At 32.0% G+C, this 22,073-nt stretch overlaps 5 protein-coding genes across 7 annotated transcripts; 1 reads left to right on the top strand and 4 right to left on the bottom strand.

Moving 5' to 3' along the window:
* Positions 1 to 225: 225 nt before the first annotated feature.
* LOC128386228 (probable serine/threonine-protein kinase DDB_G0267686) lies at positions 226 to 9,081 on the bottom strand. The gene is given in 5 exon segments (XM_053345225.1): positions 226 to 2,364; positions 8,373 to 8,553; positions 8,640 to 8,870; positions 8,945 to 9,043; positions 9,046 to 9,081. Coding segments are annotated over 5 exon segments (2,379 nt in total). The 3' UTR covers positions 226 to 532.
* A 1,105-nt stretch (positions 9,082 to 10,186) lies between these two features.
* On the top strand, positions 10,187 to 11,264 carry LOC128386235 (28S ribosomal protein S17, mitochondrial-like). The gene has a single exon (XM_053345237.1). It carries the CDS (start codon positions 10,438 to 10,440, stop codon positions 10,777 to 10,779), a length of 342 nt encoding a protein of 113 aa, XP_053201212.1. The 5' UTR covers positions 10,187 to 10,437; the 3' UTR covers positions 10,780 to 11,264.
* Positions 11,265 to 11,303: 39 nt separating this feature from the next.
* LOC128386234 (sentrin-specific protease 6-like) lies at positions 11,304 to 15,755 on the bottom strand. Of its 2 annotated transcripts, none has more exons than XM_053345236.1 (10): positions 15,582 to 15,755; positions 15,273 to 15,495; positions 13,927 to 15,194; positions 13,293 to 13,787; positions 12,843 to 13,176; positions 12,604 to 12,735; positions 12,399 to 12,524; positions 12,074 to 12,253; positions 11,788 to 12,010; positions 11,304 to 11,702 (listed from the first exon to the last, which is right to left on the bottom strand). In XM_053345236.1, the coding sequence occupies exons 3-10, from the start codon at positions 14,219 to 14,221 to the stop codon at positions 11,475 to 11,477; spliced, it is 2,013 nt and encodes a 670-aa protein (XP_053201211.1). In that variant the 5' UTR covers positions 14,222 to 15,194; positions 15,273 to 15,495; positions 15,582 to 15,755; the 3' UTR covers positions 11,304 to 11,474. The 2 variants fall into 2 exon arrangements, with proteins under 2 accessions (XP_053201211.1, XP_053201210.1); XM_053345235.1 differs by having other exon boundaries at positions 12,843 to 13,179.
* LOC128386232 (sentrin-specific protease 6-like) lies at positions 14,952 to 18,249 on the bottom strand. Its single transcript, XM_053345234.1, has 8 exons — positions 17,749 to 18,249; positions 16,911 to 17,435; positions 16,409 to 16,745; positions 16,170 to 16,301; positions 15,989 to 16,090; positions 15,582 to 15,761; positions 15,273 to 15,495; positions 14,952 to 15,194 (listed from the first exon to the last, which is right to left on the bottom strand). Exons 1-8 carry the CDS (start codon positions 18,035 to 18,037, stop codon positions 14,952 to 14,954), a joined length of 2,031 nt encoding a protein of 676 aa, XP_053201209.1. The 5' UTR covers positions 18,038 to 18,249.
* Positions 18,250 to 18,614: 365 nt separating this feature from the next.
* On the bottom strand, positions 18,615 to 21,861 carry LOC128386229 (sentrin-specific protease 6-like). Of its 2 annotated transcripts, none has more exons than XM_053345228.1 (8): positions 21,559 to 21,861; positions 20,727 to 21,251; positions 20,219 to 20,555; positions 19,980 to 20,111; positions 19,775 to 19,900; positions 19,420 to 19,569; positions 19,082 to 19,304; positions 18,615 to 19,003 (listed from the first exon to the last, which is right to left on the bottom strand). In XM_053345228.1, exons 1-8 carry the CDS (start codon positions 21,845 to 21,847, stop codon positions 18,770 to 18,772), a joined length of 2,016 nt encoding a protein of 671 aa, XP_053201203.1. In that variant the 5' UTR covers positions 21,848 to 21,861; the 3' UTR covers positions 18,615 to 18,769. The 2 variants fall into 2 exon arrangements, 1 of the variants encoding a protein (XP_053201203.1); XR_008324882.1 differs by having other exon boundaries at positions 18,616 to 19,003; positions 19,391 to 19,569.
* Between the last annotated feature and the right edge of the window lie 212 nt (positions 21,862 to 22,073).

A 22,073-nucleotide genomic window follows, 5' to 3' on the forward strand; every position in this document is an offset into this window, starting at 1 on the left:
GAACGCGTTTCATGTTGACCTTTTACAAAACTGACCATTCAAACTGCACCATAAGTAAGTTATGTTATTTATGTAGACATTTTGACCTTAAGCTGATATTTGGGGAGAGATGTGATATGGCATTGATTATGAGAAACTTTTTCATCGAGTTCATTAATAATATTATTATCATAACTAATTGTTTGAAGAATTGAAATGAGAAACTGTTTTTACATCATTCTGAATTGAAACTGAACTTTATTTGTGAACTTTAGTTGCAACTACTACTTTTTGATGAAGTTGCTTCTCTTAGTATGTACACTTTTGAGCTAATTAGTGTTAATGGTTACATTTTAATTTAGTTTTGATTAATAATAATGATTAAAGATTATGGTGATTAAGTTAAACAACAAAGGTGAGCAACATTGGAAATACAAATTGGGTTTGCAAGAGAGAGAGAGAGAGAGAGAGAGAGAAGGGGGGAAATTTGAAACTATTGTCAACTAAAGTTTGACAGTTTTTGTTTTGTCAATTTATTGTATTAATTAGTTTTCTAGTCGATTAATTTATTTGAAAGGGAAGATGTTGATGCGTTTGAAGGTGATGAGGATGAAGATGATGGAGATAAAGTATTAGCATTTGGATGAGCTAATGATGGTGTTGACGATGAAGGAGGTGGAGGTTGAGGTGATGTGGAGGTGGGAACATTTTTTTCTTCTAAAATCCAATCTGATGTATTTCGTCGTGACGGAGATGACGAATTTTTAGTTTTATTGAAATTTTGAGAGAGAAGATGAGGAAGGGCCATTAGATCGTTTTGTATTCGAAGTGAGGCCATTCGAGCCGAGTAATTTGGTGAACTTATCGGAGGGCTCAAGGAGGAAAGTTGATGGCTAGAGACTGGAGTAGATCCAAAGAGTGGATAACTGTTTGTTGTATTGATTGCTGATATTGTGGAGGATGAGGAAGTTGGTGAAGTTGATCCCGAGGACACGACCACTGCCGCTGCCGCAGCAGCAGCCGCCGCCGCCGCTGCTGCTGAGGGGAAACCTGGAAAAAGGTTTGCATAAGGTGAGCCAACATTGAGAAGAGTCCGTTGAAAGGGTGACAATGAGGGATGAAGAGATGCTAAATGATGAAGCCCTCCGGGAGAAACAGGTGATTGATTTGGTTGTTGTGACTGTTGCTGATTGGATGAAGATCGTCTATGATGATGATGATGAGAATGAGAATCTCGATGATGAGGATGATGAGCTGAGGGTGAAATTAACAATGGTGATGTTAATGAACTTTTATCTTGTCCAATGAAACTTTCAGCTAATCCTGGAATCAAATGATTGAAAAATTGTGATGGTGATGTTGTTGTAGTGGTTTGATGTTGCTGATTATTTTGTTGTTGTTGATGGTGATGTTGATTAGATGAAGGATTCTGTTGTTGCTGATGATTATGATGATGATGATGATAGTGATGAGATGGAGGAGGAGGAGGAGGAAGAGGAGGGTGAGATGATATTCCTGCTGCTGCTGTTGTTGATGAGGATGATGAATGATCTTTCAATAAGTTTGTTGATGACATTTTATTTGTTGATAAATCTCGAGGTGAATTACCATTAACATCAGATGAAGATGATTCCAGTTGAGATAAACTATTTTCATCAATATTTTTACCACCGGTATTATTGCTAATGTTATTGATATTATTATTAACATTGGTAGCATTGTGACGTGACTGATGATGATTATGATAATGGTTACCTATTGAATTATTATTATTATTATTGTTTGGTGATAAATCTGAAGGTGATGTTGATGCTGATCGTTTAGCTGAAATAACTTCAGGAGTAACATTAACAGCCATTGAACTGAACAATTGTTTAATTGCTGTAACCTCATCACCTCCACAACTTTCCAATACTTTGATTAGTGTTGATTGTTTATGGAAAGGAAAAAGTTCTGATAATATTTCGAGAGTTGAACGTTTAGGTAACCGATCCAATGGTTTATTATTATTACTATTAACACTGTTGGAGCTTTTTTTTGAACGTTCGTCGAGTTTAATTTGTTTACAGTTGTTGTTGTTTTCTATCATTGATTCTGTTTCCATTGGTTTAGGAGATGAAGATAAATCATCTTCATCATCATTTGTATTATCTGTTAGTCCATTTTGGACAATAAAGGGTTGACCAATAGTAACATTTTCTACACCTTTAACAGGCATAAGTGTTGAATGGTTTTTACCTTGTTGTTGATCAGGAAAACCAGGTAAATCTTCAGATTCACTTCCTTGTTCATCTGTTTCATCATCATCAGAATCACCGCTAATATTACCAATCGGTTCACCGGCAGAATCGGATAAACGAGGCCGTTTATTGGGCAAAGGCCAATCTGTGTAATTACCGAGAAAATAAAATTATCAACATTTCTTTAAGGCAAATAAATAGATAAATCATCAAGTTATCGATATAATATTATAATAGAAAGTGTGAAAATCAATGATAACAATTAATATCCATTGGAAATAAATAACATTTGAACCATTTTCAAAAGCAATTACTTTTGATTAATGATTAAAAATGATTATTAAATATATCTTTAAATTGAATATGAAATTGTGACCATTATTTATTGATAATATTAGCTTAGTAACCAAAGAGGAGATGATCAATAATGATAATATTTTTATTTACAATGTGATAATAATAATCAACATCTTATGATATTGATAACGATAATGGTGCTAATAATAATGCTAATAACAACAACAAACTCACAATGATAATGATATTATAAGAGGGATGAATGATTTGTTAAACATGAAAAGTTAATGGTAGTAAAGTAGTGGTCAAGCCGATGTGGGCCACCCCACACAAAAGTGAAAGGGATAAATGACCAAGTAAACAAAATGATCACATTGTTATTTATGTTCATCATAAAACTTTTTTCTTGCCTTCTTCTTGTGGTCAAGAGTATTCAATTGGTCAAATAAAGATATTGGAAAGGAAACAGTTAACGATAACAATGATATCCTTTTCCTTTCACCTCTTCCTTTTCATCATCATCATCATCATTATCATCCTCCACATTCTCACTCACTTTACTCTCATAAAGGTATCTTCTTCACCAACATCTCTCTCTCTCTCTCTCTCTCTCTTCTCATTTTATAAGAATCAATATATTCATTCAGGGATGGAAATTTTTTTTCTCTTCCAAAGTAAACATTTTCTTTTATTTTCTAATAACTTATTATATGTTTGATATTATATTTTTAATTCATTATATATTATTATTGAGAAAGTCTCATGCCTTTGACCAATCGATTTGTCCATCATATATTGACAAAGTAAAACCTAACAATCCTATTATGACCCTAGGTCATTATCATTATTTATTGTTGTGGTCATTGTTGTTATTACTTATCAATAAGTGTTATGATTAGTGATGAAAGGCAACACTGTAGGAAGAAAAAAAAACTTTAAATGTAATAAAAATAACTGAATTTTGAGTAAAATATTAAGATGACCTTAGTAATGGTCAAAAGGTTAAGAGAGTGTAAATTGTTGCTCATTGATAAGTAAGTCTTAATCAAACTAACTTATCAATAATTTGTCACTGATTATTATTAATATTAAAGATAAGTAATCATAATCACACCAGTATAACTAATTGATGAGGAAAGTTTTTTTTTCCAATTGATTGTATTAATAGTATTTACTGTAAATGTATTAGAATGAGAAACAATCAAGCATAGATACGCATTTAACAAACGTCAATCAAATAATCAAATGAATCCAAATTAAGATAAAAAAAATGTTGACACTGATTGTGACAAATGATTATAATCATTCAAGTTTAATAATAGTTGAAAAGTTAACAACAATAACAAGAAAGTGACAAAAAGTGTATCCATTTTATTTTCAAGGTGCCAACATGAGTGCTAATCATAAAGGCAACAGGATAAGCATATGAACAAAGGATAATAATGATAATTGTATCAAAAGATCATCCATTTCTATGGAGTAACTTTGGAAGAAAAAAGTTACTTAAACTTTGATAATAGTAAATGAAAGAGGAGTGATGATGATGATAATGTGTCGATTTGTCAATGATGTGTATTGACGCTAATCCAATCATGTGTATCTCGCACTCGAAGGGAGGGATAGAAGAAAAAAAGAAGCATTTTCAATGTTTCACCACAAACAAAGTTTTCTTCTTCTTCTTCCTTTCCCATTTTTACCTTTTACCTGGATTTTTACTCTATTTTGGTGTCACCCCCTCGTCTCTGTCATAACCTTTACCACCTTGAAAATGCAAATACAATTGATCACAATGATAACTTTATAATAGCACATGAAAGAAACTGTCAAACAAAAATCAGCACGTTAAGATGATTCCATTGACAAATCATTGTTATTATTACATTTTTTATTTTGTCATAATCGTAATAATAACAATCAATAGTAGTATGTGTGTCCACATACATTAGAGAGAGAGAGAGAGAGAGAGAGAGAGTAAAAGTTTCTCCTCATTAGAAGATATTAAGTTTTGAATGAATTAGAACGAAAAAAAGTTCGATTTTTTTAATATTTGTCTCATAATAATGATTTTATTGATACAATGGAAATGTCATTCTCATAAATATATAAGAAAAGTAAAACAGTTTCGTGATTGACTGATAACTTTTACCTTGTCAAGACCAAAGATGTAACAATGACAAAAAATATATTAATAGTAGACGCGAGTCAAAGGTATTCAATGGTATTATTATTATGAATCTTATTGTTATCATTATTGAATTAAAATTAAGCCCTAAAGGCATTTTTCATGGTACCTCCACAGGAATATAGAGAGAGACTAATGAGTCCTAATGGTTGAAAATTATTCATACATTATCAATATAAGAATAAGATGCTTCTCAATGAAGGAAAATACTATTTCAAAATTTTATCAACCTGATGATAACTTTATCAATTTGATAACAAAATAACAAATATAAGTAATAACCATTAGCTATTATTATCTACCTGTAAATAATTTCCAGGTAATCTATTTATGTAGATCTATGTCTGTGTGTGGTGTTGATGAGGATGATTCTATTTACCGGATTGATTGAAAGAAAATCCTTCTAATTGTATTTGTGCAATCAATTGATCAACGTAAACCAAGCACATATAAACTCAACAGTGTGTTTGTTTATTGTCATTTGATCGTCTTGATTTGACAAACTAATAATGATAATAATAGATTGAAAAGTAGGAGTGATGAAGGTACAGTCGTGGTGATTTTTTCTTCTGCAGGCCTAACCTCATAAGTATATATACAAAATTACCATTGATTTTTAATGCTATTATTAGATTGATGATAAATGTGTCTACTTGTGTGAGCCCTGCAAATGTTTAGCAACTGTATTTTAGAGCCTTGAATATTAACAATGATAACATGATAATAGTAAAGATGACAAAAGACATGACAATGTATTTTTTATGCATGAAGATAAAAAGCAAACTACATATACAACTGATAGTATTATAATCATCATTATCATCATCATCAGCATCTTCATCGTCAGTTTAACAAAGATATTATTATTAGCATTTAGATCACATTATCAATTGGTTGGTTTAAAGCTCAATTAGGGAGTTAAATTGTTAACAATGAAGAGACACAAATTAAATCAACCCAATCTCATCCGGGAATCTCACTAATACTATTAACAGGTAAAAGGAGACAAGGGGAAGAGGTTAGGAAGATAAAGAAGATAAAAAAAAAGGTAAGCTTTAAGTTCATTCAAGTAGTTGGAATACACTTACGGTTCTTTTAATCATTTCTTTATTTTTCTCTTTCTTTACCTTTCGTCCTCATCATCCTAATCATCATCTTCTCATCTTGCACAAGATAACACATTGTATTCATTATTATGTGTATTTGTATGGGCACAAATAGTTACTATAGTAAAATGCTGAATATTGTACTTGGATAGACGAGGGTATTCATTGTAAGTTATTAGAGTATATCATTGATTAGTATGAAAGGTAAATTGTCATAGAAAAATTTATGAACTCACAAGAATAAGTCAATTAGGTTAAATTGTTAATTTCAACATTTCTCATCCTTTTACTACGATTAATTCAACTGATAGTAATTTGACAGAGTTATAATGAAGATGATTATCATAATGATCATGATCACATATCATGTAGATTTAAACAGCTTAACTTTTTGGTTACTTGATTAACTTAATCAACTAAAGGTAAATGCGATAATCGTTGGACATTGTATTCACCCATAGTTATCAATTGATCTTATGGATACATTTTTAAATATCCTTAATTTTCTGATTGTTGTCATTCATTGACATATAATAGATTGTAAAGAAAAAAGGTAAATTCAAAGTTTCCGTTGACTTTGATAATACAATTTACCTATGGAAAAGGTCAAGAGCTTTTCTATTAGCTTACTACTGTTTTCTTTTGCTGCAAAACAAAACAATCACTTCCGTTTCCTTATATCTTGGACTTTATATTACATATGGATACAAAAAATACTCTTATTGTCATTTATTATTACAATTGCAAGGACAAAACGACTACATCAAGTATTTATTATTATTATATTCAATTGATGAGGATAACAAATATTGTATTTAAATTGTTGTTGAAGTTTATTTTCATCTCATGCAAATTGTGTTAATGTTTTCACTTTAGTTGTTGATGTTATTTAAAAGTATCATTGACACACCTTTGATTATCTCGTTTAAATATTCAAATTTTGTGTGCTGATTGAGAAAAAAATTTATAAACAAAGTGACCAATGGCCGAAAAGTTATTTATTTACTGGAAAATATTGACTATATAGCTAATTAAAGTGAATCAATTAATTGACCATGAAACCGATGTTTGTACAAGATTTTGCTTTGATTGTTGTCTTAAGATGTATTGATTACAAGTAGTGGTCAAGTTAAAGTGAAACCTTTTGACCACTATCATAATCAATGACCCTTTTATACTTGATGGGAATCAAGAAAATCGGACAATAGGACATGAGAATTAATTTTGTTTCAAATTGTCCGAATGGTTTAATGATTGGACACTTTGTTTGTGTACAATTTCAGGTCTAAATTCAATCAATAGGAGAACAGTTGAAAAGCCATCGAAAGTAATAACAACAATAATAATGATGATGATGATGAAAGAGTGAGAGAGAAAAAAAAAACTTGATGACAATAATATAAATGAAAACGAATCGACAGAAAATAATATCAACCTCTTATCTGAAAGGAAAATGTGACAAAATCAAGTCTCTTATGTGTAGTTATTATTATCAACTTCGAATGATACTTGAAAATGTTACAACAAAAAGAAAACTTCCTTCGAGTTCTGAGTGTCGAGAATTTTTGTAAGTTCGTAATGTGATTCATGTCAAATACAGTTGAGAAATCGAGATGATATATTATACATGGAACTATGTGCTGATGATGGTAAAGAGGAAAAGGAAATGATGAGAATAAGTAGAGTAGAAAAAAAGTTCGACCTTACATATTATTTATATGGTAAATTTGTATCAACAGTTTTACCAATTGAATTATTTTCAAGTAACAACATCAACACGATTTTAATAATATTAATCATATTGTATCATTAATTTGAGAACCAGCTCAACAATTTAGCTATGGTTGACATTGGCAAAGTTAAATTGAATGGTTACACTTTCAGAGAGAGTGAATCATTTTATCATCACTATGATAATATGTAAATGACTTTCTATGATAATCTGTTATTAACATTGGCACATAATATGACCACAGGCGCTTAAACGGTTAGGGAAGTGGAAAGGGAAAACTAAAAAAGTTATCCAATAGTTGATAGATAATATCAAATGAGATTAGTGATGGTTTTCAAAAGCAAATACATTTATCTCAATGAAAATCTTGATGTGATTATGGTAAATGCTTTCATAATGATATCTAATGTTTGGATACAGATTAGCATCGAGTTAGATGAATTACATTTTCGAAACAATTTATGAATAAAGTTGATTAACTTTTTTTCTCTTCTACTATTGAGTGGAAACAAGATTCTATCGTTTTTTTTAATATCTTCTTGGAATATTTGAATTCTGTGATGATGAAAAAGGTTTTCTAAAATAAAGTAAATAAAATATTCAACTGACAGGAAGATTAATCAACTTTTCATTAACAATTAATGATCAAAGAGCTTGTGTTTGTATTAAATGATAGCGATAAGCTTGAGATATATTTTCTTAATGGATTATTAATATTTTATGCTGATAACTTTGTGTTAATCTGTATTGGGTTTTAATTGTAGTCATTGATTTTAAATACTCGTGGGATTAAGTTTGACTTTTGAATTGAATTAGATTAATACTGTGTCTCTTACCTGGTGTATTGTTATGAGTTGGACTAGATGGTTCTTGGCTCTTTACTCCGGTTGTGTTTCTTACATGAAGATCCATGGGCTCTTTTTTACATGAAGACTTCTTTTCTTTACGATTCACTTTGGTTCCATTTGATGATTCATTCTGATTTTCTTCATCGCCATTTGATTTACTATTATTTGCCTAAAGAGAGAGAGAGAGTAATTGTTATTAGGATGATTAGATGAGTTTCTCTGGTCGGTTTCTTTTTCTTTTGTGTTTAAACTCACTGGTACTTGGATGATCTGGGCCATTGCGGCGGAAAATGTTAGTCCCGCTCGGTGCATGGCCATTATACCTTCGTGGCAGCCATACAGCATTGATAATTCTCGAGCTTCGTTTTCTTCTTGGGCCTGTTGCCGTCGAAGAGCAACCTGAGCGGCCATAACTCGCTGACGTTCAGCAATAAGAGTACATTTTGCACAAGAACAATCTTTCCATCGACAATAACGTTTGTGTCCCTTGGATAGAAATCATTTCACGAATTAGGATTTGTCTCTTTTTTAGCTCACTCGATAAAATAAACTATTCTTACCTTTAAAGCTGAGACAACTCCATGGTTTCGACATCGAGCACATTTAGGTGTACGTTGATATCTTTCAGCGGCAGATCTAAGCAACAAAGCCGATGGACTTGCCGTTGAACTGGACTTGTGGGTGATGAACTATCCATTATTCAAATTGATAACTGTTACAGATTTGAAAGCTGAAAATTACTTAGATTTGAAACTTTTTCGTATATTAAAAAATTTTGATAATCACAAAACTTAAAAGTTAAAATAAAGCAAATTTAATCATAAGATGATAACTATATGGATGAAAAAACACTTTAATCACAATTAAATGTTTTCACTTCGACGGGACATTTGCAAGTAACTATAAGAGATAAATATTGAATGGAATACACAAATTTTGTTTGATCGAAACTTATTTTCATCTATGAGAATACTAGAGAAAGTAATAGTGGCAATAGCGAGAGAGAGAGAGAGAGAGAGAGAGAGAGAGAGAGAGAGAGAGAGAGATATTTACTCTCGAAATAATATCATATACTCTATCATTGTTATTACTTCAATAGAATATTATTATTCGATGAAAATGGTGATGCGCGAAAAAAGAACCAATCATATTTGGACATTCGAGTTATATTGTTAGAACATGATTCTCATTGGCTAAGAAGACAACAGTAACTATTACTTCAACTGTAGCAATTATCATTTTAAATAAACATTCGAAAATCAATCCGATCGCAATTAATTAACCAATCTAATCCACTTCACCAAAAATAATCGCCCAACAACTTTCACGGTCTAAAATCACTATTATATTACAGCATTTCTCAGTGACTTTCGCCGAGTTCTAGTTCGAGAACTAATTAATCGAGTTCTCATTTGGTTTAGTCAATCCAATAGATGGCACATTTTTCACGATGAGTTTTCATTGACTTTCGGAAGTTCTCAATTCATTTGGTCAAGTTCTCGATGAGTTTAGCCAATTAGCCTTTACATTGAGTAAAAAATTAAACTTTTCCAATTCAATTCATTTTTAATTATTTTTTTACCTTTTGAAACAAAGACTATTATAGGGATTGATTTTTATTCATTAATTTTTGCTATGATTTTCACAGTTAATTGTTGATTAATTACGTCAACAATTGATTCTCATTTGTTTTCCCAAATTTAATCAAAAGGCAAAACACTAAAGAAATTTGATTGATAAATATTTAATCATTCCGATACTTTTTTTACTCTATTAACAGATAATCTGTAACATTAATTAATTTATCTTTATTAAAATGATTTACTAATCAAATTTAATTTCTAAAAAGTGAAAACAATCAAACTGATTAAATCAATTGATTGTTAACCTTTTACTCTTTTGAAATGAGCGCTTAATGTTCACCCAACTTGTTGTCATGGTTACGGTTGCTGTTTGTTTTTCTGAGTTCATGTTGACAATTTAATTTGATTTTCTTTCGTTTTAATTGTTTAATTATTGGTTTTGTTTTGTTTGTTTCTTCATTTTTACAGAAATGTCTCTTTTGATGGGAAAGGTGTGCGAAGCTGTGGGCAAGAATATTGTTCGTGTTGCTATTCCTCAATTGAAGTTCGATTCATTTCTTGTTACTCATTTCAGAGATTCAAGTGAATTACATGCGTTGGATAAAAAAGGAGAGTCAAAGGTTGGCGATTGGGTGCTTGTCTCTAAATTACCAGAGAGGATCAGTTTAAAGGTCGAACATTCTGTTGAACAAGTGGTCTATAAATGTGGGCACATAATCGATCCATTAACGGGCAAAAGATGTTTCCAATACCACTACGATGAAAGTGGTTCAAAAGAAAATCAGAATTCTAGTCCAAATGAAAAACTGTAGAGGAAACGATTGATTATTGATTAAAATCATTGGAATCATTTGAATATCATCCTGCCGTCTTCATCTCTCGGTGCAGCAACATCAGGTAATCATATAGCCAAAGATAGATTAACATCAATAGAAATTCGTGATTTATTACGTACAGAAATAGATAAAGAGTAATGGACCAATAAAAGCCCAAACAATCACATCACCGTAACCATTACACCAAAGATATTTAAAACAAGCTCATCCTCATAACCATTTAAAGGTTAATCGGGTGATGGATCGCCAGATTCAATAAGAATTAGGGTGAAACCTTTGGTCTTCCTTCGAGGATCCCTCTTAAACCGGGTGGTTACAATGATCCTAATTCACCTTTATCAATACCAACAACTGATAATAGGAATGAAATAATTAACAATTGACAGCTAAAACATCAACTATTCAATCAGATACATATGAGTTACGAGTTGGACTGGATGATTCTTGGTTCTTTACCTCGGTTGTGATTCTTAAATGAAGATACATCGCCTCTTTTTTACATGAAGATTGTTTGATTGATAAGATTTGAAACTTTTTCGTTTATTAAAAAGTTGGACAATCACAAAACTTTAAAGTTAAAATAATGAAAAGTTCATTATAAGATGATAACTTTATGGATAAAAAAACACTCTGATCACAATTGAATGTTTTCAAGAATTAGTAAGTAGAAGTTAATCAGTATCAGAAGAAGAGGAAGAAGAAGAAGAAGAAGAAGAAGAAGAAGAACTGCAATTATCAATTTCGCAAAGACTTTTTTTCTTGATTTCTTCAGCTTTTCGCTGTTGTTTGATCAATCTTTCGATTGTTCGTCGTTTAGCCGAAACCAGTTTGTGAGAGAACCAATCCTCTAGATTAATAGCCGGGTCTTTGTAAATTCTTTCAAGTAGCTGTTCAGGATTCTGAAAATGATCAACGAATGATACGAATTAATTTATGTCAGCAACAATAAAAAGTTAACTCGAAAGAATTAACAAATTAACTTACTCTTAGGAAATTCTCAATAGATTGTAGTACATAGAGACCTGAGTCGAAGTGATTTGTTTGTTTAGGCACCTTGAGATAAATATCAGGCATTACCCTTCTACTAAAATTTTTCTTCGTCGTTTTCTCTGACTCCCATTCCTTAGCTAGAAAGTGTCGTAATGGTGCAGCTAATCCACATTTATGATGAGCACTTTGAAGTGAATCTAAGAAAAGTATTCGAGGTCTAGAGAAAGAGATATAAAGTAATGAGTTTCAAAACTGATGATGAATAAAATAAATCTAATACTTTTTAGCACTTTTCTCATTGAATGCAACTTCGTCCAGGAGAGGAACTTTTCTTGGATAACAAATGATTGCCAGAAACCAATGAAAGGATTTATGAATTGGTATAATTAGAAAGTCCTTTTCGAAAATGTTCACATTTTTTGTCCAATTCTTTACTCTATTGTAGTAACTATCAGAAAGCCTGAAACCAAAAGGATCGAGTTACTAAAACTGATTATCATTTTATTCACTGTTGACTTATTACAGTTGAAAAAGAGAACCTTCGAAGAAAAAGCTCGATCAACAGTACATAAGTCATCAGGAATGAGAATTCAACTCGTACGTACGTTTTTGCACCCTGGGTTCTAACCTCTGATATTTGAGGTTTATGGGTGAGATTGTAGTAAAAAGATGAACTGAAAATGTAGCATCTTTCGGCGATATCTGGGGATGTCAAGTCTTTTTCAATATACCTATGAATCGAAGATAATGTGATGAGTATTAGTAAAAGATTAAGCCTATGATTAATGTTCAACGATAAAAATGGCTTACTTAAGATAGAAACCCAGGATTGCATCATTTATTTGTTGCCCTTCCTCCAAACAAGCGAGATCCGACTGACGAATTGAGATATGTTCAACTTCGTAAATGGGAATAGGTGGATAACTAAAGAGACGATCGTCACTAGATAAAGAGAGGATTATTATATAAATTATTAATACACAATAAGAGCGATCACCAAAAAGCTAACAAAACTCATCACCGCTCAATTGTGATCTAGAATAAATTACCAATTTGATACTGCGGCATTTGAGTTTCCAATTTCATCTTCACTGTTCATCTCAACAATGGAGGTCGTTTCATCTATTTTCGAATTCGAGGTCTTCTTTTTACTCTTAGCCAATTTAGGAGGAAAAGGTGATTTAAAAGTGGATGAAGACGTGGATGATGTTGCTGTCGGTTGTTGAGAAGAGTTATTTAATAAATCGAAGTATTGATGAGCACTAACAGATAGATTTCTATCAAGTTTCCAAGTGACAGTATTAAAGATGGCGAAATACTCTTCCAATATATTTCGAATTTCTTCATTCTTTCCGTTCAATTGCACTGCCACACGAATGGTTCCTTCTGTCACAATTAGAACCAAAATTGGTAAGAATATTTGTATTTCTTATATTCTATGTGTATGAGTTGCTAAAGTGAATAAGAATTGAACAAAGAATAATGAAATAGATACATACCTTGATTCCGTTGTATTTGTAAGGCTTCGCATATTTTGAAACTCGAACTTGGAACGGTTTCTATGATCAGGGTTAAAAATTCTGTTCTATCGAAATAGGCTCTTTGTATATCAATGGGTGGAATGGTAATAGCCAAACTCGGTCTTTCTGGTGCAGATACTTGAACAAACTTAATACCTTTTGAGATTAAATGAATCTCTTTACAGGTGAATTTATAAATGCCGAAGTAGACAGAATTGTTGTGAACTGATAAAGTTTGATTAATCTCCATGTTAAACACTGAATTGTCGTAATTTGGACTTGAAACATTCGTTTTTCGTGTTGATGATTGTTGAGAATGATTGTTTAAGAAATCAAGGTATTTATGGACACTTCGAGATAAAACTTTCTCAAATTTCCAAGTCAATGAAGTATAGCACGAAAAATATTCATCCAATATTTTGTAAATTTCTTCACCTTGTCCGCTAAATTGAAAAAGAACACGAATGGGTCCTCCTGGTTGAATTGAAAAGAAAATCACAATCACAAAATTAGAGAAAATAAAAGCAAACAAGAGAAAGAATTTGAAACAAAGAAACAATGGTGATATTAAAAAAAAGCTCTTTATCATTAAAGTTAAAGGTAAGAGAAATACCTGAGCTATCGTCTTGATTGGGTCTTATTTTCAATGCGCTCCTTATTTTAGTTCCAGATTGAGGAACGGTGTCAATTATCAGGGTTGACAAATTTTCACCGGTTTTACTGTCCAAATAGGCCTTTTGTATTTCAATTGGTGGAATGGTGATGTCGAAACGAGATCTTTCTTGTAATCGGCCAACTTGGGAAAACTTAAAGCCTGCTGAAATTAAACGAATTTCATCACAGCAAAACTTATGAATACCGAAGTAGACGATGTTATTGTAAATCGACAAATTTGGAAAAACAGACATTAGACTTCAAATCGTCTTTAAGACAATGTCTTATAAGAATGACTGTTTGAAACAACACAAAGAAGCAATTTTCTACAAGAAAATCTCAAGGAAAACAAGTTGAGAGGGAAGAACGAGTTCCAAAAAAATCCAACTCATTGATGAAAGTTGAGCCTGCAGAAGTGATTAAAGAGTGTAACGTAAGGGTGATTAATCCTGCAAATAATTAGCGGTTAGTTTGATTTTCCAAAAAAGATCAGTTTAAAGGTCGAACATTCATACTCTCTTCAACTTCTGCTTTAAACATTATCTCCAGCGTTGGATTGGCGTATAAAAATAGATCACGATTGATTAATCAGTAACAAATTTAGTTGAATTTTAATTTTTGATCAACAATATGGTTGCTATCACAGTCATTGACTTACAGCCATTGAAAATATTCAACTACTCACTGGCTGAGGATTCTGAACGGGTGGATTTACACTCAAAGCAATTGAATCAAACAAATAAACTTGTCAATAACGAAGATAATTTTAAGATAGTTTCGTTTACAGTAACAACTATTGGTTAACGAGATTATAACAATATTATGATGTTAACTGATTGACGATTGAATATGTATTATTCCCCTTTCGTTTGGGAAGAGTTTTGGAAATTCATGATAAACAGAGTATATAAATGAAAGAAATGGTCATGAAAGAATCTCTGGAATTTTGATGTACTCATTTAGGTGCAGTTGATTCATAAAGAATTAGTAAATAGAAATTTCGGAATCAGCAGAAGAATAAGAGCTAGAAGAAGAAGAAGAAGAAGAAGAAGAAATTTCATCATCCGTTTCGCAAAGACTATTTTTCTTGATTTCTTCAGCTTTTCGCTGTTGTTTAATCAATCTTTCAATAGTTCGTCGTTTAGCCGAAACCAGTCTGTGAGAGAACCAATCCTCTAGATTAATAGCCGGGTCTTTGGAAACTTTGTCAAGTAAATGATCAGGATTCTGGAAATAATCAACAATGAATGAATTAATTTAGGTTGCAAACAAGAAAAAGTTAATTCAACTTTAAAATTAACTTACTCTTAGGAAATTCTCAATGCATTGTAGTACATAGAGACCTGAGTCGAAGTCATTGTTTTGCTTAGGCACCTTGAGATAAATATCAGGCATTACACTTCTACTAAAACTTTTCTTTGTCGTTTTCTTTGACTCCCATTCCTTAGCTAGAAAGTGTCGTAATGGTGCAGCTAATCCACATCTACTATGAGCACTTTGCGTCGAGTCCATGAAAAGTATACGAGGCCTAAAAAGATCCGAAATTTCAGGATAAGATATCATTGAATTAGACATGAATTTCAAAACTGTTGATGAATAAAATAAATCTAATACCTTTTAGCACTTTTCTCATTGAATGCAACTTCGTCCAGGAGAGGAACTTTTCTTGGATAACAAATGATTGCCAGAAACCAATGACAGGATTTATGAATTGGTATAATTAGAAAGTCCTTTTCGAAAATGTTCACATTTTTTGTCCAATTCTTTACTCTATTGTAGTATCTATCAGAAAGCCTGAAAATATTGGAGAGTGGATAGATTAAAATTGGATAGAAAAATGAAGAATGAACAATTTTTAAGCACGATAACACAAATGACAGAGTTGCTGAAATTAATTATCATTTAAGCTACCGTTAAAATAGCGAACCTTCAAAGAAAAGACTCGATCAACAGTAAATACATGTAAGTCAACAAGTATAAGAGTTTAAATCGTACGTACGATTTTTGCCCTGCGTTCCAACCTCCGATGATCGAGGTTTATGGGTGAGATTGTAGTAAAAGATGAACTGAAAATGTAGCATCTTTCGGCGATATCTGGGGATGTCAAGTCTTTTTCAATATACCTATGAATCGAAGATAATGTGATGAGCATTAGTAAAAGATTAAGCCTATGATTAATGTTCAACGATAACAATGGCTTACTTAAGATAGAAACCCAGGATTGCATCATTTATTTGTTGCCCTTCCTCCAAACAAGCGAGATCCGACTGACGAATTGAGATATGTTCAACTTCGTAAATGGGAATAGGTGGATAACTGAAGAGACGATCGTCACTAGATAAAGAGAGGATTATTATATAAATTATTAATACACAAAAAGAGCGATCACCAAAAAGCTAACAAAACTCATCACCGCTCAATTGTGATCTAGAATAAATTACCGATTTGATACTGCGGCATTTGAGTTTCCAATTTCATCTTCACTGTTCATCTCAACAATGGAGGTCGTTTCATCTATTTTTAAATTCGAAGCCTTCTTTTTACTCTTAGCCAATTGAGGGGGAAAAGGTGATTTAAGAGCGGATGAAGACGTTGATGATTTTGCTGTCGGTTGTTGAGAAGAATTGTTCAATAAGTCGAAGTATTGATGAGCACTAACAGATAAATTTCTATCAAGTTTCCAAGTGACAGTATTAAAGGTGGCGAAATACTCTTCCAATAGATTCCGAATTTCTTCATTCTTTCCGTTCAATTGCACTGCCACACGAATGGTTCCTTCTGGTACAATTAGAATCAAAAAACGTATAAATTGATAAGAAGGTAAGTAGCTTTAGATAGATTTAAGAAAACAATCAAAGCTAAGTATCTATTATATTCTATCAAGTGTATTAGATCCGTAGAGTGAATAAGAATTTCACAAAGAATAATGAAACAGATACATACCCATGTGATCACCTTGATTCGGTTTTATTTGTAATGATTCGCATATTTTGAAACTCGAACTTGGAACGGTTTCTATGATCAGGGTTGACAAATTTTCACCAGTTTTCCTATCAAAATAGAGTTTTTGTATATCAATTGGAGAAATGGTAATAGCCAAACTCGGTCTTTCTGGTGTAGATACTCGAACAAACTTAATACCTTTTGAGATTAAATGAATCTCTTTACAGGTGAATTTATAAATACCGAAGTAGACAGAATTGTTGTGAACTGATAAAGTTTGATTAACCTCCATGTTAAACACTGAATTGTCGTAATTTGGACTTGAAACATTCGTTTTTCGTGTTGATGATTGTTGAGAATGATTGTTCAAGAAATCAAGGTATTTATGGACACTTCGCGATAGGGCTCTCTCAAGTTTCCAATTCACTTGGCTAAAGACGGCAAAATATTCTTCCAATATTTTGTAAATTTCTTCACCTTGTCCGTTAAATTGAACAAGAACACGAATCGATCCTCTTAGTTCAACTGAGAAGAAAAAAAAACAGAGTAGAAAATTAGTATAACAAAGCGATGAGATAAAAGATAGAACACAAACAAAAGAAAAGCTAAAACCACTCCAGATAAATTATATCCCGAGAATTGTATTACAATTAAGGGGAAGACAAAAAAATGAGCAGTTAATTGCTAAATGGGCGTAAACATACGAGACATTAATTGTGATAGAAAAAAAAACAAAAGTCAAGTGGGAAGTGACAGTTCACCGAGATAAACTGTGGTGGAACAAAAATTAGATAATAACCAAAATATCACTTTGGTGATATTAATAAGAGAGAAATACCTGAATTAGCAGATCGATTAAGTTTTAATATTTCACATATTCGAATCCCAGATTCAGGAACAGTTTCTGTGATCAGGGTTGACAAATTGTCTCCAGTTTTACTGTCAAAATAGGCTTTTTTTATATCAATTGGTGGAATGGTGACATTGAAAAAAGACTTTTCTTGGATTTGACACACTTGGGAAAACTTAATGCCCGCTGGAAGCAAACGTATTTCTTGACAGCGAAATTCATGGACATCAAAGTAGACAGTGTTGTGGAAAACTGATAAAGTTTGATTAACCTCCATGTGAGATATCAAATTGTCGCAATCAAGATGACAAGAAGAGAGAATAAGGAAACATCAACAGTGTAAAACTGGAAGAGAAACAAGTTGATAAGGAAGAACGAGAATAAAAAATAGAAACGATTGCTCGATTGTTGAAGAAAAGAAAATGATTGACTGAAGATTGAATATCAAAAAATTCAGCTCATATTTGGAAAAATTGAAAATCAATTCTAATTTAGAATCTATAAAGTATTGATTATAAATAATTACGGAATTGTTAATAAAAAGGATTGAAAAAAAGCTAAAAAGGAAAAAAAAATTTCTCCCGCGAAATTTGAAAGATCGATTTTTTTGTGAATTTCGATCCATCAAAAACTAAGAACGGAACTTCTGTGAGAGGAGCATTTTGCACCATAATTTCTTCATCTTTTCTCTAAAAATTTTTCTCGTCAATTTAATAAACTCGTTAAATTGAAGAATAACAACTTTAATAGAACAACAAATGGATTTTTGAAAATTTGATTTTCTTCTCTCTTGAAAATCCTTTCGGTTCATGATTAATTCACAGCATAGTTGTTTATGTACATCATTTTCTGGTCTTATTTACAATTAAATCTCGATTATCATTTAATACCTTAGTCTAATTATTTACACTTTCGTTCGATCAAATTTTTGATTGTTCGTCGTTTAGAAGAGACCAGAGAAAAAGAAAACCAATCTTATAGATTAATAGCAGGATCTTTGTGGATTCTTTCAAATTTCGGAATCAGCAGAAGAATAAGAGCTAGAAGAAGAAGAAGAAGAAGAAGAAGAAATTTCATCATCCGTTTCGCAAAGACTATTTTTCTTGATTTCTTCAGCTTTTCGCTGTTGTTTAATCAATCTTTCAATAGTTCGTCGTTTAGCCGAAACCAGTCTGTGAGAGAACCAATCCTCTAGATTAATAGCCGGGTCTTTGGAAACTTTGTCAAGTAAATGATCAGGATTCTGGAAATAATCAACAATGAATGAATTAATTTAGGTTGCAAACAAGAAAAAGTTAATTCAACTTTAAAATTAACTTACTCTTAGGAAATTCTCAATGCATTGTAGTACATAGAGACCTGAGTCGAAGTCATTGTTTTGCTTAGGCACCTTGAGATAAATATCAGGCATTACACTTCTACTAAAACTTTTCTTTGTCGTTTTCTTTGACTCCCATTCCTTAGCTAGAAAGTGTCGTAATGGTGCAGCTAATCCACATCTACTATGAGCACTTTGCGTCGAGTCCATGAAAAGTATACGAGGCCTAAAAAGATCCGAAATTTCAGGATAAGATATCATTGAATTAGACATGAATTTCAAAACTGTTGATGAATAAAATAAATCTAATACCTTTTAGCACTTTTCTCATTGAATGCAACTTCGTCCAGGAGAGAACTTTTCTTGGATAACAAATGATTGCCAGAAACCAATGACAGGATTTATGAATTGGTATAATTAGAAAGTCCTTTTCGAAAATGTTCACATTTTTTGTCCAATTCTTTACTCTATTGTAGTATCTATCAGAAAGCCTGAAAATATTGGAGAGTGGATAGATTAAAATTGGATAGAAAAATGAAGAATGAACAATTTTTAAGCACGATAACACAAATGACAGAGTTGCTGAAATTAATTATCATTTAAGCTACCGTTAAAATAGCGAACCTTCAAAGAAAAGACTCGATCAACAGTAAATACATGTAAGTCAACAAGTATAAGAGTTTAAATCGTACGTACGATTTTTTGCCCTGCGTTCCAACCTCCGATGATCGAGGTTTATGGGTGAGCTTGTAGTAAAAAGATGAACTGAAAATGTAGCATCTTTCGGCGATATCTGGGGATGTCAAGTCTTTTTCAATATACCTATGAATCGAAGATAATGTGATGAGCATTAGTAAAAGATTAAGCCTATGATTAATGTTCAACGATAACAATGGCTTACTTAAGATAGAAACCCAGGATTGCATCATTTATTTGTTGCCCTTCCTCCAAACAAGCGAGATCCGACTGACGAATTGAGATATGTTCAACTTCGTAAATGGGAATAGGTGGATAACTAAAGAGACGATCGTCACTAGATAAAGAGAGGATTATTATATAAATTATTAATACACAATAAGAGCGATCACCAAAAAGCTAACAAAACTCATCACCGCTCAATTGTGATCTAGAATAAATTACCAATTTGATACTGCGGCATTTGAGTTTCCAATTTCATCTTCACTGTTCATCACAACAATGGAGGTCGTTTCATCTATTTTCGAATTCGAGGTCTTCTTTTTACTCTTAGCCAATTTAGGAGGAAAAGGTGATTTAAAAGTGGATGAAGACGTTGAAGATTTTGCTGTCGGTTGTTGAGAAGAGTTATTTAATAAATCGAAGTATTGATGAGCACTAACAGATAGATTTCTATCAAGTTTCCAAGTGACAGTATTAAAGATGGCGAAATACTCTTCCAATATATTTCGAATTTCTTCATTCTTTCCGTTCAATTGCACTGCCACACGAATGGTTCCTTCTGTCACAATTAGAATCAAAAAACGTATAAAGTGGTAAGAAGGTAAGTAGCTTTAGATATGTTTAGGGAAAGAACAATTAAAACTAAGTATTTATTATCTACTATCAAGTCTATGAGATTCGTAGAGTGAATAAGAATTGAATAACGAAGAATAATGAAACAGATACATACCCATGTGATCACTTTGATTCCGTTGTATTTTCAATGCTTCGCATATTTTGAAACTCGAACTTGGAACGGTTTCTATGATCAGGGTTGACAAATTTTCACCAGTTTTCCTATCAAAATAGAGTTTTTGAATATCAATTGGAGAAATGGTAATAGCCAAACTCGGTCTTTCTGGTGCAGATACTTGAACAAACTTAATACCTTTTGAGATTAAATGAATCTCTTTACAGGTGAATTTATGAACACCAAAGTAGACAAAGTTGTTGTGAACTGATAAAGTTTGATTAGACTCCATGTTAAAAACTGAATTGTCGTAATTTGTACTTGAAACATTCGTTTTTCGTGTTGATGATTGTTGAGAATGATTGTTCAAGAAATCAAGGTATTTATGGACACTTCGCGATAGGGCTCTCTCAAGTTTCCAATTCACTTGGCTAAAGACGGCAAAATATTCTTCCAATATTTTGTAAATTTCTTCACCTTGTCCGTTAAATTGAACAAGAACACGAATCGATCCTCTTAGTTCAACTGAGAAGAAAAAAAACAGAGTAGAAAATTAGTATAACAAAGCGATGAGATAAAAGATAGCACAAACAAAAGAAAAGCTAAAACCACTTCAGATAAATTATATCCCGAGAATTGTATTACAATTAAGGGGAAGACAAAAAAATGAGCAGTTAATTGCTAAATGGGCGTAAACATACGAGACATTAATTGTGATAGAAAAAAAAACAAAAGTCAAGTGGGAAGTGACAGTTCACCGAGATAAACTGTGGTGGAACAAAATTAGATAATAACCAAAATATCACTTTGGTGATATTAATAAGAGAAATACCTGAATTAGCAGATCGATTAAGTTTTAATATTTCACATATTCGAATCCCAGATTCAGGAACAGTTTCTGTGATCAGGGTTGACAAATTGTCTCCAGTTTTACTGTCAAAATAGGCTTTTTTTATATCAATTGGTGGAATGGTGACATTGAAAAAAGACTTTTCTTGGATTTGACACACTTGGGAAAACTTAATGCCCGCTGGAAGCAAACGTATTTCTTGACAGCGAAATTCATGGACATCAAAGTAGACAGTGTTGTGGAAAACTGATAAAGTTTGATTAACCTCCATGTGAGATATCAAATTGTCGCAATCAAGATGACAAGAAGAGAATAAGGAAACATCAACAGTGTAAAACTGGAAGAGAAACAAGTTGATAAGGAAGAACGAGAATAAAAATAGAAACGATTGCTCGATTGTTGAAGAAAAGAAAATGATTGACTGAAGATTGAATATCAAAAAATTCAGCTCATATTTGGAAAAATTGAAAATCAATTCTAATTTAGAATCTATAAAG

The sequence above is a fragment of the Panonychus citri genome, unplaced genomic scaffold (assembly GCF_014898815.1).
Source record: "Panonychus citri isolate SS breed McGregor unplaced genomic scaffold, ASM1489881v1 Contig00065, whole genome shotgun sequence".
Taxonomy (NCBI): domain Eukaryota; kingdom Metazoa; phylum Arthropoda; class Arachnida; order Trombidiformes; family Tetranychidae; genus Panonychus; species Panonychus citri.